Source organism: Pyrus communis, chromosome 4 (genome assembly GCF_963583255.1).
Source record: "Pyrus communis chromosome 4, drPyrComm1.1, whole genome shotgun sequence".
NCBI lineage: Eukaryota > Viridiplantae > Streptophyta > Magnoliopsida > Rosales > Rosaceae > Pyrus > Pyrus communis.
Genome location: NC_084806.1, coordinates 4,596,468 through 4,611,107, shown reverse-complemented (window position 1 = coordinate 4,611,107; position 14,640 = coordinate 4,596,468). Strand labels below are relative to the sequence as shown.

General features: G+C 38.8%; 1 protein-coding gene across 1 annotated transcript; it reads left to right on the top strand.

Moving 5' to 3' along the window:
* The first annotated feature begins 12,460 nt into the window (after nt 1-12,460).
* LOC137732483 (uncharacterized) lies at nt 12,461-14,101 on the top strand. The gene is made up of 2 exons (XM_068471798.1): nt 12,461-13,107; nt 13,651-14,101. Exons 1-2 carry the CDS (start codon nt 12,659-12,661, stop codon nt 14,099-14,101), a joined length of 900 nt encoding a protein of 299 aa, XP_068327899.1. The 5' UTR covers nt 12,461-12,658.
* Nucleotides 14,102-14,640: the final 539 nt, after the last annotated feature.

Genomic DNA, 14,640 nt, shown 5'->3' with positions numbered 1-14,640 from the left:
GGTCAGATCTCCGCCAATTGCCTAAAACAAGTGGCCGTGAACATTTATTTTACTAACTTACAAATCCAATTCAGGAAGATCTGTAAGTCGGATTCCCGATCCGTAAATTCCTATAATCTTTAAATATTACGTATTATAATGTATCCAATTTTGGTGACGATCCAACGGTCGGATCATCGATTCACATTTTATCAAGTAACGTATCGTAACGAATTTAGGTTCCCACTATCAACCTACGTCATTCAAATGAAAAAACTGAATTCAAAACATTCGACATAGCCTAAAAATAGCATTGGCGGCTCACTGGCCACGCGCCGCCGCACGAGCCGCCGCGGGTGGCGGTCGGCCGCCCCGACTCGCCGGAAAATTCAACTATTTCCAAAAATTCTCAAACTTCACAGAAATGAAGATCCCAGTGAGTGGAGCAACTTTCATACCTTCCACGAAGTCCAAAAGTGAACGGAAGATGGTCAATTTTTCCCACGAAGCCGGCGGGTGCCTAAAACTTCCCGACGTCGATTCGTCGTCTACGGTGGTCCAACGGGGTCAAGGTTGGTTGGGTTTTGCTCCTGGGATGATGGGCTACAAAGCCCAAGTGGTGTCATCGGCCATTGCTTTGCCGATTTGCCGGAAAATCGAGAAGGGTGGCCGGAGCACCATTGATTTTCGTCAACTTTCGTGGCCTCAAACCGCCTCATACCATGGTTAATCAAGGTGGTTCTTGGGTGGGTTTTGTAGAGGGGAATGAGAGCTTCAAGATGGTGGTGGTGGCATCGAAAAACTCCACCGGAGTTGGCCGGAATCGGCCTTGGAAAGTGGGTGGTCGTGAGTGGGAAAAACCCACGGGAAAGCTAGGATTTTTTTTTTTTTTTTTTTTTTTCTTTTTTTTCTTTTTGATTGGCTGCAAGCTTCACTCTTATATTCTAATTGGTTCATTGTCCCTTTAATTTAATTGGTCCACTAATCCCACAAGGTGGGAATTCAAATATTTAAATAACCAATTTCAAACGTCTATAAGTATACCGTTAGAATACGGACTCGCAAACGGATTTCGCCTATACGTTCGTACCAAAGAGTACTACGAGGATATGCTTAAAGAATAAGTCCTACATCTCTCAAGTCGATGGTCAACGGAAGTCAAAGTCCTTGCCTCTAGGGCAAATTTCGTAAATTCACGCTTTTAAAATAAAATAAAAACGTAAAATTTGGAACGGGTTGTCACAATCTACCCACCTTAAGAAAATTTCGTCCTCGAAATTTAAAATCATCAGTCCAAAGTAGAATACTCAAAATTAAAGAGATATATGTATGTAAATACATACACGAGGAAGACACAAAGTGATAGCGACTACATAAAAGAGGATGACATTCTGTCATGATCGGAGTGTAGTGACTCTTCTTTCGTGCCTCCAAATTCCTACTATCCTCTCATAAATGTATTCAAAGCGTAATGCACTTCGAAATTAAGCATGTAATATTTTTGGGTCAAGCCCACCTAACAATTAACGAATTAAATAAGTAAATACGAATATTAACGTAGAATAATCTACTTGTTTACTTACTTAACAACCCAACGAATAAGTTATTAATATTACAGTCTGTACCCCACAAAACCGACAATTCACTGTTGTCTTGTTAAGCAAGTAACAATTCCCGAGGGTGCAATATTACCATCTTGCCCCTCAATGGGAAATACACATACCAGCCTCGATCGTACTCATTCACTACCTTCTGAGGCAACATCGTCAATAACATAAATTTTCAACATCACAATCTCAATCAAATATTTGTTCGCAATAATCTGCTGTAAATCACAAGCTGCACATACAATATTTGTATTATATTTCGAAGGATACCATACTCCTAAACAGGAATGTAACCGTAGTTACCCATAATTCTAACAAAAGTATACGTCTATTAAATATGCACTGTGCGTAAAATCTTCATACATCAACTCCAATGATACTATAGTTAACCCGAAATTGTAACTGTGGTTATAAATGACTAAAATGGAAATAAGGATATACTGCAACCATGCTACTGGTGGGACAAACAAGATGCAACTCGTCCACAAAGGTCTGAGTGACTCATTTCAAACTAATCGTTAATCTAGGAGTAGAAATGCAATACTGAACAACTTCTAATACTCAAAACCTTCATAACGACTTCCAAAGGCTTGGAAGTGAAACATGGAACACGATGAAATATAAATACACCAAGATGATAAGCTTGTCAGGTTTCTATTTGTTGAATTTGTATAGAAGTCTAGGAGTAGTTTTCTCAAAAAGTCATCGTCCTCTGGACGCAATTAGAAAATTGTAGTTGTCCAGAAAATTTGAACTCTATAACCTCAATATCCTCACAACATTAATCAAAGGCAATGTCCATCTAGAGTGAGGATTCATTTAAAACACATCAAAGGAAGCCTCGATTTTATCTCTTCCCTACTTCCACTTTTGATCACGTCACAAAGAGAACTTCTAAATCACATCACCCGAAGAGGTTGACTACATCCCACTTCTATCTTAGTGGTCTTCACAAGTGTCTTGTTGTTGAAATTTCAACACCCATTTTAAGGAAATAACTATTGCCAATACTTCAATTTTTAGAGCAAGAAGAATATTGTTTTCTACTTAAGTAAACAACCACCAATTGGAATATCATATAACCGCATCATTGGTTTAGCATCACGATTAATGAATTTCACATTCTTTACATATACAACATATCTCGAACTGAGCATATAAAAATATACTTTCTAACTCCATTCATACAAAATGATTAATATCATTTGAACCATTTCTTGATAGATTAAAGGTAACTCTATATCAATACTCATATTTCCCAACTAAATAGAATAGGACATGCTGGAAGTGTGCGAGAGTAGATACACGATAGTGCACTCATAGATGCTAATTTAATTCTACTATTGCCTCTGACAGAACTTAGCTTGTTCCAAAAAGTAAATGTAATAAAAAGTTCTAAGATCAATGAAGATTTGGACACACTTTACTACATAAAAGTCTCAATCAATATTCCAATAAAATTAGAAATTGTTAATTCTAAGTCATAAGTATGATGGTTCATCTTTAGCGGTTCTACCACCAAGAAACATAAGCGTTAACCTACTAAGAAAGTCTGAATCCGAATTGACTTATCACATCAATCGACAATCACCATGCATCATCAAAATCTCCCCAGAGAAGTGTCATCTAGCCTTCGAAATAAGGTAATGACTGTTGACTTTAGGTCAATGAATAAGATGGTTCGTTTCAAACGGTTCTAATCGTGAAAAGTAAAAGCAATACTCCGTCATGTTGCCATACCAACTTAACAATGTGGTGGTATCCGCGGTAGGATTTTTGGGATATGACGCCAAAAGTATACGTCCTCGAAATTTACAGTACTACTAACCAACTCTACGACACGAACTAAAAGGTCTTCACAGTTTCCTCGACACTTATAACAATCTAACAGTGAGATATCATCCCGCATTTCGATTCTAATGTCTATGGAAGTGATCGAGAGGTGGTTAGTCAAAGGGTTTTCGTTTACCTAAATAAGTGATAGGGTAAAAACAACAATCATGAGTTTAACGTCCTATTGCAAAGCTTATTCCTAAGCTTCCACGATCCTAATTTATTCGGCTCAAGCGAAGTAGTTCATTGATCCTAGGAGGATTTAATGATTGCTTTTCGGATTTCTACAACTCCCAGGATATGACAACTTACATTCGCAAGCCTATTTTCACCCATTTAATAAGTACAACTACGAAAGCAAAAATCTGGAATAGCGTTGATTGAAAAATCTCAATGCTAGAAAAAGACATTGCTTAATATCTACTTCCAAAAAGACTTCATCAACATTCGATCTTCCTTCTAAAGATTCAACATGAACACAAGTATGCTTGAAGATATTAGTGCTAATAGGGACCGAACAATAATTATCCCTCAGATGATCTTCTGCGAAATGTTACTAAGAAATCAAGACTAACTAAGATTTCCAATCTTTAAAGAATCAATACTAACGGCGGTAGGACAATGATAGAATTATTTGGTAATATCTCTGGCGATACCTGATTATCAAAACATTTACTTAGGCCATCAACTTGCCTCACTTTTATACCTTTCCTCCACAAAGAAAATCTTCGTTTTAATTCTAAGGACAACCGTCAAAATGATCATCTAAAATGTCGTGAAGACAACATAATTGTCCAAAACTTAAGAAAAGTTAGTATATCTTTCCATATTCGACGAGGTGGCATCATTTGAACGTCAAACACAAAAACCAAGAGTGCTCACATCACGCGTGTGATGAACACAATACTGCCCAACATATGCTCTGATACCAAACTGACACACCCCGACCCAGAAAGTCCACTTGGACCCTGAATCGAGCTGTGCTGGCCGACACCTAGAAGGTGACGAAGCCATAAAATGTGATAGTGTATAAAAAGTGAATGAATTTGAATCTAAAAGTGTATAAATACCAGAGTGCGCTATGAGTGGGAGCGAACCCATTTCACACGCGATGTCAGAGCATAAGTAAGGTACAGTAGTGTGGGTAAGAATCATACCCTCAGAAATATCCATTAATACTAAGATTCACCACAGATTCTTGTCGATACAAACTCAGCAGCTAAAACCTGGAGGGCACCAAACAGAAGGTGTGAGTAAGCAATAAAACCAAGCTTCCCAAAGTTATTATCTCTCTAAAAGTAATGCCCTAAATGTAAAACCCGTATCGTTTTCCATAAGACAGCACAACATATATACATATATCCAAACCATACTCAGAAATGACCAAAACCACGGTTTGCCATCAAATCCACCATACATTAATAAGTAGGCCAAATGAACTAAATCAATACAAAGTAATATATCAGTCAGAGTCATCTAAAATGACCTGTACAACTTATCCGTATCGCATCAATCATGGCTAGCATATAAGTCGGAGTCACCCATAGTGACCTGTACGACTTATCCATATCTCATCAATCCTGGCTAGCATATAAGTCGGAGTCACCTATAGTGACCTGTACGACTTATCCATATCTCATCAATCCTGGCTAGCATATAAGTCGGAGTCACCTCTAGTGACCTGTACGACTTATCCATATCTCATCAATCCTGGCTAGCATATAGGTCGGAGTCACCTCTAGTGACCTGTACGACTTATCCATATCTCATCAATCCTGGCTAGCATATAGCTCAATAAGTATACCTGCACACGAGTCAGAACCACCTAAAGTGGTCTGTACGACAGGACTGGGTGTAAATAAATACGATCAAGTGCTACGATCACGTGAAGACTGGGCGAATAATCGCGGGTCACCTACGAGTCGGAACCACCTAAAGTGGTATGTACGACAGGACTGTGCACCTACCTTGAATCCAAGGTGAGCGTAAGGTGCGGGAGGTGAACATCACGTGAAAGACTGTGCCCTGGCCACGGGCGGGAGCACTAACACCGGGGTGCAGGTTTATGAGCTCTCAATGCATCTCAATATAACATGTGCAACTCATGGCAACCAGTACGACAGTATCGAAGTTGCCTAACTCATAACTGTAGTCATGCTATAACGCAATCGATTCAACTATTATCATAAACTCACCTGAACTTACCTGGGTGTCCTGAGTTCACCTTTGCACTTGAAAGCATTCCCAATAATTATATGCAAGTAATATACATATGGATATATCATGATGCAATCTACTACTTAACCATGTCGTAGCATTTTCAATTATAAATAATATGGTGTGAAGTGTACAATCAGTAACACCCTACTCCCAAACTACTTATTTTCAGGGATAATTATCCATGACAACCCAATTAACTCTAATTTAACTAACTAATTCACAAAACTAAAACTTGCCTTTACAAATTTCCTTCGCATTACTCAATTTCCCAAGCAAGGCTTTTGTCTCAAATGTTTTATGGCTGCATCTAACGTCTCGTTAGACTGCCTACGTACCCTAGACAGGGATCAAGCCATTCGTAGTTCATATAGTACTTCAAGCATTCACAATAAATATGTATGAAAGTAATATGCCTAATCAATTTAAAAGTGTCGATAGAACTCTCAATAATATGTACGATAAAAAGGAAAAGATGCACTCACCTGGAGTCCACGCTATGATTCTCTTGCGCACGCATCGAGGCGTCCTGAATGATTGGTCCCTGTGACCAATTATCAAATCACATCTCAGAACTCTTATCCGTAGAATATGTAATTCACATAAAACACAACCTCAACGACATTCTAAAATAGTTTGGGACCCATTGACCACAAGTCAATCGTCGATCAAAGATCGACGGTAGGGTTTACAACCCTGTATAACTTGACCCGGAAGATCCGCATATCAGATTTCCCATCCGCAACTCCCAACGATCCACAATATGTTTCTAGAATAACATATTAAAGTTTCATTACGATCCAACGGTCAGATCTCCGCCAATTGCCTAAAACAAGTGGCCGTGAACATTTATTTTACTAACTTACAAATCCAATTCAGGAAGATCTGTAAGTCGGATTCCCGATCCGTAAATTCCTATAATCTTTAAATATTACGTATTATAATGTATCCAATTTTGGTGACGATCCAACGGTCGGATCATCGATTCACATTTTATCAAGTAACGTATCGTAACGAATTTAGGTTCCCACTATCAACCTACGTCATTCAAATGAAAAAACTGAATTCAAAACATTCGACATAGCCTAAAAATAGCATTGGCGGCTCACTGGCCACGCGCCGCCGCACGAGCCGCCGCGGGTGGCGGTCGGCCGCCCCGACTCGCCGGAAAATTCAACTATTTCCAAAAATTCTCAAACTTCACAGAAATGAAGATCTCAGTGAGTGGAGCAACTTTCATACCTTCCACGAAGTCCAAAAGTGAACGGAAGATGGTCAATTTTGCCCACGAAGCCGGCGGGTGCCTAAAACTTCCCGACGTCGATTCGTCGTCTACGGTGGTCCAACGGGGTCAAGGTTGGTTGGGTTTTGCTCCTGGGATGATGGGCTACAAAGCCCAAGTGGTGGCATCGGCCATTGCTTTGCCGATTTGCCGGAAAATCGAGAAGGGTGGCCGGAGCACCATTGATTTTCGTCAACTTTCGTGGCCTCAAACCGCCTCATACCATGGTTAATCAAGGTGGTTCTTGGGTGGGTTTTGTAGAGGGGAATGAGAGCTTCAAGATGGTGGTGGTGGCATCGAAAAACTCCACCGGAGTTGGCCGGAATCGGCCTTGGAAAGTGGGTGGTCGTGAGTGGGAAAAACCCACGGGAAAGCTGGGATTTTTTTTTTTTTTTTTTTTTTCTTTTTTTTCTTTTTGATTGGCTGCAAGCTTCACTCTTATATTCTAATTGGTTCATTGTCCCTTTAATTTAATTGGTCCACTAATCCCACAAGGTGGGAATTCAAATATTTAAATAACCAATTTCAAACGTCCATAAGTATACCGTTAGAATACGGACTCGCAAACGGATTTCGCCTATACGTTCGTACCAAAGAGTACTACGAGGATATGCTTAAAGAATAAGTCCTACATCTCTCAAGTCGATGGTCAACGGAAGTCAAAGTCCTTGCCTCTAGGGCAAATTTCGTAAATTCACGCTTTTAAAATAAAATAAAAACGTAAAATTTGGAACGGGTTGTCACAATTAAACCACAATAACAACAATAAGCAGGGAACAAAGAAAAAATTGCAATCAACTTACAAAAACTTAGCAATTAGTTCACAGAAGGAAAAATAGCAAATAAATTGGGTAGCAATCAATTCAAAAACTCATTCAATCACAGAACACAAACGCACCCAATCACATAACACAAACCCACAAAAACGCACCCAATTTTTGTGCTAGAAATTCAAATTTCCAGAGATTTCAATCACAAAAACAACGAAATCGATCAAAACCCAATAATAATTACGATTAGCAAAACAAAATTGAAGAAATTGATCATCAAATTCAAAATTGACTACTCTGGATGATGCCAAAGTGGCCCCTTGAATATGCAATGAAGGTAGTCGTCCATGGAGCCTTCAGAAAGGTGCACTGTACTGCATGGACATGAGGAAATGAGAACAAATAAGAATTATAAAAACTAAAGTGAATCAAAATGACTTTGAAAATGCCTTTCTATTCAAGTATGTTGGCCCAAAATTAAAAGTGATAGATGCTGTCGAACAGTTTACTTTGTAGCAATCATTAACATTACAATTTTGTAGGAGTAATGTAGACGGATTTGTTTAGTTGCATCAAGCTCCTCAGTTTCCAATTGACATGCCAATTTTTGTGCTAGAAATTCAAATTTCCAGAGATTTCAATCACAAAAACAACGAAATCGATCAAAACCCAATAATAATTACGATTAGCAAAACAAAATTGAAGAAATTGATCATCAAATTCAAAATTTACCAGACGAGAACAAGGATGAGGGAGCAGGACGAGGATGAGGGAGTAGAACGAGCACGAACAGGATGAGCGAGCAATTGTCTCGCTAAGAACTTCTAAGGAAGGGGTTAGTCGGAGCAAGTTCGACTTAATCCCATTAAACATAATCCTTCTGTCAAACAGACACAAGATTACACTAACAATTAGTCCAATCCAATGAGAGCTAGTGAGCCCTAACAAACACACCCTAAATGACCAACCAATCATGCCATAAAACAAATTTGAGTCACGTTTTAAGTACCATTTCTTATCAACTATTCAGTAAAGGATCAAACAATCATGCCATAAAACAATTTTGAGAAAAAAAGGGAACTAAATTTAAGTTGAGTAGGGTAAATAATTGAAGTGACTTTGAGACATTTAAGGTAAGATCTTTGGATAGTGTTGTCAGCCCAGATTTGTAACATAATATAGTTCTGTTACATATTATCCAAATAGCAGATACGTACTATTTTAATACAATAGCAACACATTGCTTACAACTAAAAAAAGACAGATTAGACAAATATACAGGTATATAGCAGGACCAATTGATATGCAACACATTTAGCCTGCACATTGTTGCGGGAATATCAAATGGATCATAAATATTGTAAGTGTTAAAATAAGGGAAACTTCACTCTCAAAAGACAAACAAAAAAAAAAAACAACAAAAGGAGATGAATGAGAAATGAGAATCAAGTAATTACCATGTCTGGATTTGGATGAGGCAGGAAGAGAAGGCCATGATCGACGCTTAGTCTTCCTCTTCTTCTTGTAATTCATGTTCCCCCTTCAAATTTCAAAAACAAAAAACCACCCATACTTGATTCCCATAAAAAAAAAAAAAGTATTATTGGTACTCCAAAAATCACATTCTACACTCCTCGTAAGTGTATTTTTCTTTCCTAATATAGAAAGTTTGGAGTGTAGAATGAGATTTTTGGAATGCTAATAACAATTCCCAAAAAAAAAAAAAAAAAAAAAAAAATAATAATAATAATAATAATAAAATATATATATATATAAAAAAAAAACTGGTATAAAAATTTCATGACACCTATAAAAATTTAATTCTAACACAGAAACTTCATTTTAAACTAATATTCACACAGTCCTAATCATTTGTAAATTACCATATTCTTATCATTATTTCAGTATGTCTTCTTATATTTAGGGCGAGCTCATACCAGTCACTAAAATTGCTAATGTATTTACAGATTAGGCTTGACTTACAATCTTCTTCAGTATAATCTCCATTCCATTTCATCCCAAAACCTAGGGATTCGGTGCCAGAACTGCATCTTCTCAGTTGTTGCATATCTTCTTGCAAATGAGTCATTGACTTCTCACGCTTAGAGACCAAGCCATCACGCTGCAAACGCGAGTATCAGCATCGAAGGGGGTTGGCTTGGAAACTGAGAGTTGAGTACCAATCAAGGGATTATTATGTAGCGTTGTGCCTACTCTGGATGATGCCAAAGTGGCCCCTTGAATATGCAATGAAGGTAGTCGTCCATGGAGCCTTCAGAAAGGTGCACTGTACTGCATGGACATGAGGAAATGAGAACAAATAAGAATTATAAAAACTAAAGTGAATCAAAATGACTTTGAAAATGCCTTTCTATTCAAGTATGTTGGCCCAAAATTAAAAGTGATAGATGCTGTCGAACAGTTTACTTTGTAGCAATCATTAACATTACAATTTTGTAGGAGTAATGTAGACGGATTTGTTTAGTTGCATCAAGCTCCTCAGTTTCCAATTGACATGCCAATTTATAGTCCGCTGCCCTTTCTTTTTCAGACAACAAATCTAAAACACTGATATTGGCAATCAAGAACCAGCCAAATCAAAAGGATGAAGGTTAGGACAAGGTAATTTAGTTAGTCAACATCCTCACGTCGCTCCTAATTGAATTACTTGGAAAAACTATTTGACAGATTCGCATCCATTGATAATTTCGAATTTGTTGATTGCAGTTGGATATGTATTGGACTTGATGCCTGTAAGTATAACTAACAAACACTTAGTATCTTAATTTTGTTTAGTGCCTGTGTGTCCATGAAACATTTTCGTTAATTTGTTGCTTTCGTTTAGTGAGTGATTTTGATTAGCCTTGGAATCTAGATTTTGTTATCAATTAACATATAATTGGGGTTTGCAGGGAGAAGTCGAATCTGGAGGGAGGGTGCGACAAGTATTTGAACTATCCTGCTGCTGCCGCCGCGGGCAGTCTCTGGCCCTCTAGGGTTTGAATAATATCAAGTATCTAGATTAATTATCCTTGTAAGTTGGGATGAAACCACCGTTTGTTGCTGATTATGAACTGTGCTTCGATGGGATTGCGCATCTCCTCCTCCTCGTCGTCGTCGTCAAGTAGGGATGAAACTGCTATTTTAATTAGAACATTTTCGGGCTCAATAATTCAATCTTATGATTTTATTGGTCCTTTCTTCTTTGGTGATAATTTAGCACGATTTAACGCCAAACAAGAGTGTGCTATTGAATTGGAGGATATTAAAACTGGTTTAACGCCAAACAGAAGCCAACTCCGTCTTCACCCCCACCATCATTATCACCGCCATGCCACAATCGCCACAACAAAAACCAAAACCACCACCATACTGGTGCATGTGCCCCGTTATTATTTATTACATTTTTATTAGTTCTAGTTTTGGAAAGACGGGTCTCATAAAGTCGACTATAAAAGCAGTTCTACCGTGTCTCAGGCCCCTAGGTTATCCATTATTTAATCCATTCAATGAACAGTGATTACCTTTTGCATCTCTACCCCTACATTAAATAGCCCACGTAATTGACAATAAACTATTAATATTTTTTTTATTTTATAAAATAATACAAAATAACTTTTAATTTTTTTTCTTTTTCCTATTCCTTTTTCTTTTCATTTTTTTCCAGAACACTCTTCCTTTTCATTTTTTTTCCAGACCACTCTTTATTTTCATTTTTTTCCAGAACACTCTTCCTTTTCCTATTCCTTCTCTCTCTCTCTCTCTCTCTCTCTCTCTCTCTACCAACGCAACCCTTCCGCCTCATTTCTGAAACCTCTCTTCCTCTTTAATCTCTCTCATTCTCTTTCTACAGCTCCGAGAGTTCTCATCCTTCCTCTTCTTCGAAACCAAAACAAATCAAACTAACAAACTCTGAAATCTCAATGCCCTGGATGAGAGGAACTCGAATATATCCTTGCATGCATCATCAAAGCACCATTTGGGTGATCCACCATTGAAGCCCAGAGCTTCCAGCTTCCATTGCTCAAACCCAGATGAGGTTATTGCCCTACTTCAATTGCTTGAGTTATTCTCTGGTTTTTTATGTGTTTCAAGTTGAAACTCTTGGGTTTAGTCTCTGCCATTTGTCTGTGGGTGTATCATCAGCCTCGGCGACAAACTCCGGCGAGAGCCGTTGAGTTCGAAGCCTACTAGTTTTTCATTTTTTTTAAATTTTTATTAATATTTTTAATTTTTATTAATTTTATATTATGGCTGACGTCAGCCCATGTTACATTCCCTTCATGCGCTCAGGCTGACACAAATCAGGTGCTCAGGCTGACACAAATCGCTAGGCCTCTCCCTCGGGCCTGCTCGGGCTCGTTCGCCAGCACACACTGGGCTTCATCATTTGGGTTACATGGCCTTGTTCCTACGACTGTCCCTCGGGCTGGAGCACACGGTGGACTTGCTCTAAATACCACCATACCTATACAATACATACTTAATCAACTTTATTCACATTTGCTAGGAGGTAGGACGTAGCAAGCAATTCCTCAGCATTAGTTGATGTTCACTTAAATCTGAACTCAAAGGTCACCAGGAGAAACACACACATTTGCGACACCTGTGCAAAGATTTCCAACATCAACGACCGACCAGAATCTGTGCAACCGTAACTACAAATATATTTCCTTTAAAAACTAAAAAATAAAAAATAAAAAGAATCTTAAAAATCAAAGTCTACGAAGATACTCCAAGTCTGCTTGGCTCCCACCTCACTGCACGTTGCCAGAGATTTTAGTTATTTAAATCCCCGCTGTGTCCTTCGCTCCAAATTCCAATCCCCCCATCACCACTCCATTGACGAAGCGCGCACCAACCACCTTTGCTTTCTGCTTCATAAGCACTTTTCCACCACCGGCTTTTCTCTCCGACTTGCATAGAGATATCGAATCAGGGCCGTAGATAATTTCGATCAGAGGAATCACATGGGTGTGGATTTCTACAACGTGCTGAGGGTGAACCGGAACGCGACCCAGGAGGACCTGAAGAAGGCGTACAAGAAGCTGGCGATGAGGTGGCACCCCGACAAGAACCCAGTCGATAACGAGGAAGCGGAGGCCAAGTTCAAGCAGGTGTGCCAGGCGTACGATGTTCTCAGCGACCCCCAGCGGCGCCAGATCTACGACATCTACGGCGAGGAGGGGCTCAATTGCGGCGACCCGGAAGACCTTTTTGCCGAGTTTTTCGGCGGATCTGGCAGCGTCGGGGACAGGGCGTTCAAGAAGAGCAGTGTGAATGGTGCAGGGCGTAATGGTAATTTGAAGAATAAGAAGGTTGCGGCGATTGAGAGCAAGTTGACGTGCAGTTTGGAGGATCTTTACAGAGGGGCGAGGAGGAAGATGAGGATTTCGAGAACCGTTCGTGATGAGTTCGGGTGAGCATTCTGTTTCTGTCTTCTTTTATTGTTGGGTTTCTTTTAATATGTCGGAATTGCTGCAAAGTCTGTTTCTTTCTTTTTGTTAATTGGGATTAAGGATTTATGGAAAATGATGTGTTCGTATGGTTTTTGTTAATTGCGTCGTTGACTTGTTTTGTTGACTTTGATTAAGGCATAATTAGCTGGGGAGTTTTGTTAATACGGTTAAAATTTCATCGAACTGCCGTTTTAGTTAGGTGATCTTGACTTTCACTTAAATCAGAAATTAAATGGAAACATTTAGAAAAGGAATCGATTTTGGATTAGATTTCTGAACTTGATATTGCCCAAACGATGTGTTCTTAATTTGTCCGAATTGAGAGGACATGAGTTATGCTAGTTGACCAAGGCAGTGCATCTTTCGTGTCATTTACGTTTGATCCCCTTGTCGTCGTAAGTTATAGATTAGAGTATTTTCAACTATCGAATACCGAAACACAATTTGTCTCCCAAAAGTTTTAGACTCGTTCAAATAATGTTCAAACAACCACTTTGTTGCAGTAAGCCAAAGACTATTGAGGAAACCCTAAAGATAGACATCAAGCCTGGCTGGAAGAAGGGTACAAAGATCACATTCCCAGAGAAAGGCAACCAAGAACCCGGCTCTTCTCCGGCTGATCTCATTTTCGTCGTTGACGAGAAGCCCCACCATCTTTTCAAGCGTGACGGGAATGATCTTATGGTCACTCAGAAACTCTCTCTACTCGAGGCTCTCACCGGAGCGTTCGTCAATCTGACAATGTTGGACGGAAGGGTTCTCGTGATCCCGGTGAAGAACATTATTATCAAACCTGGCCATGAGGAGGTGGTTCCTAATGAGGGAATGCCAATCTCTAAAGATCCGACTAAGAAAGGAAACCTAAGGGTCAAGTTCGACGTCGTCTTTCCGGCGAAGCTTAGTGCAGAGCAGAAGGATGATCTGAGGAGAGTGCTGGGTGGGGGTGATACCTAAGGTTATGAGAATTCATATGCCTATGATAAAAACCAAATCCATTAACTCTAATTATCATGTAAACATTTAATCTTTCCACGGTGCAATTGTGCATACTAGGAAGTCTGGTTTGAAGGTTTGGAATCCATAAATGTAAGATAAGCTCATGGAGCTCCATAATATTGTAAGTATTTTCTAATGGCTTATAACATTTTTCTTTGATGTTCGTGTTTAAGATATTGCGAAAATTCAAAAATTGCATTTTTCAAACGAGTTTTACCAATGATGTTTAATCGGTTTTGTGAAACTTTTGCTACGCTACAAATTTTTTAAAATTGGTGCAGGATATATCATAGATGTTCAAATAGACTGAACTATATTAGGGTTAAGTTTAACGCCATGTTAGAATTTCATATTCATCTTTAAAAAAAAATGTTTAAAAAGAAATACTTATGTCACTCGATTGATGACAATATATCCAAATGTATTATAACATTGTCCTTAATGTATACACAAAAAATCTCGGGAAAATTCAAGAAATTGTACTCACGATTGTTAAC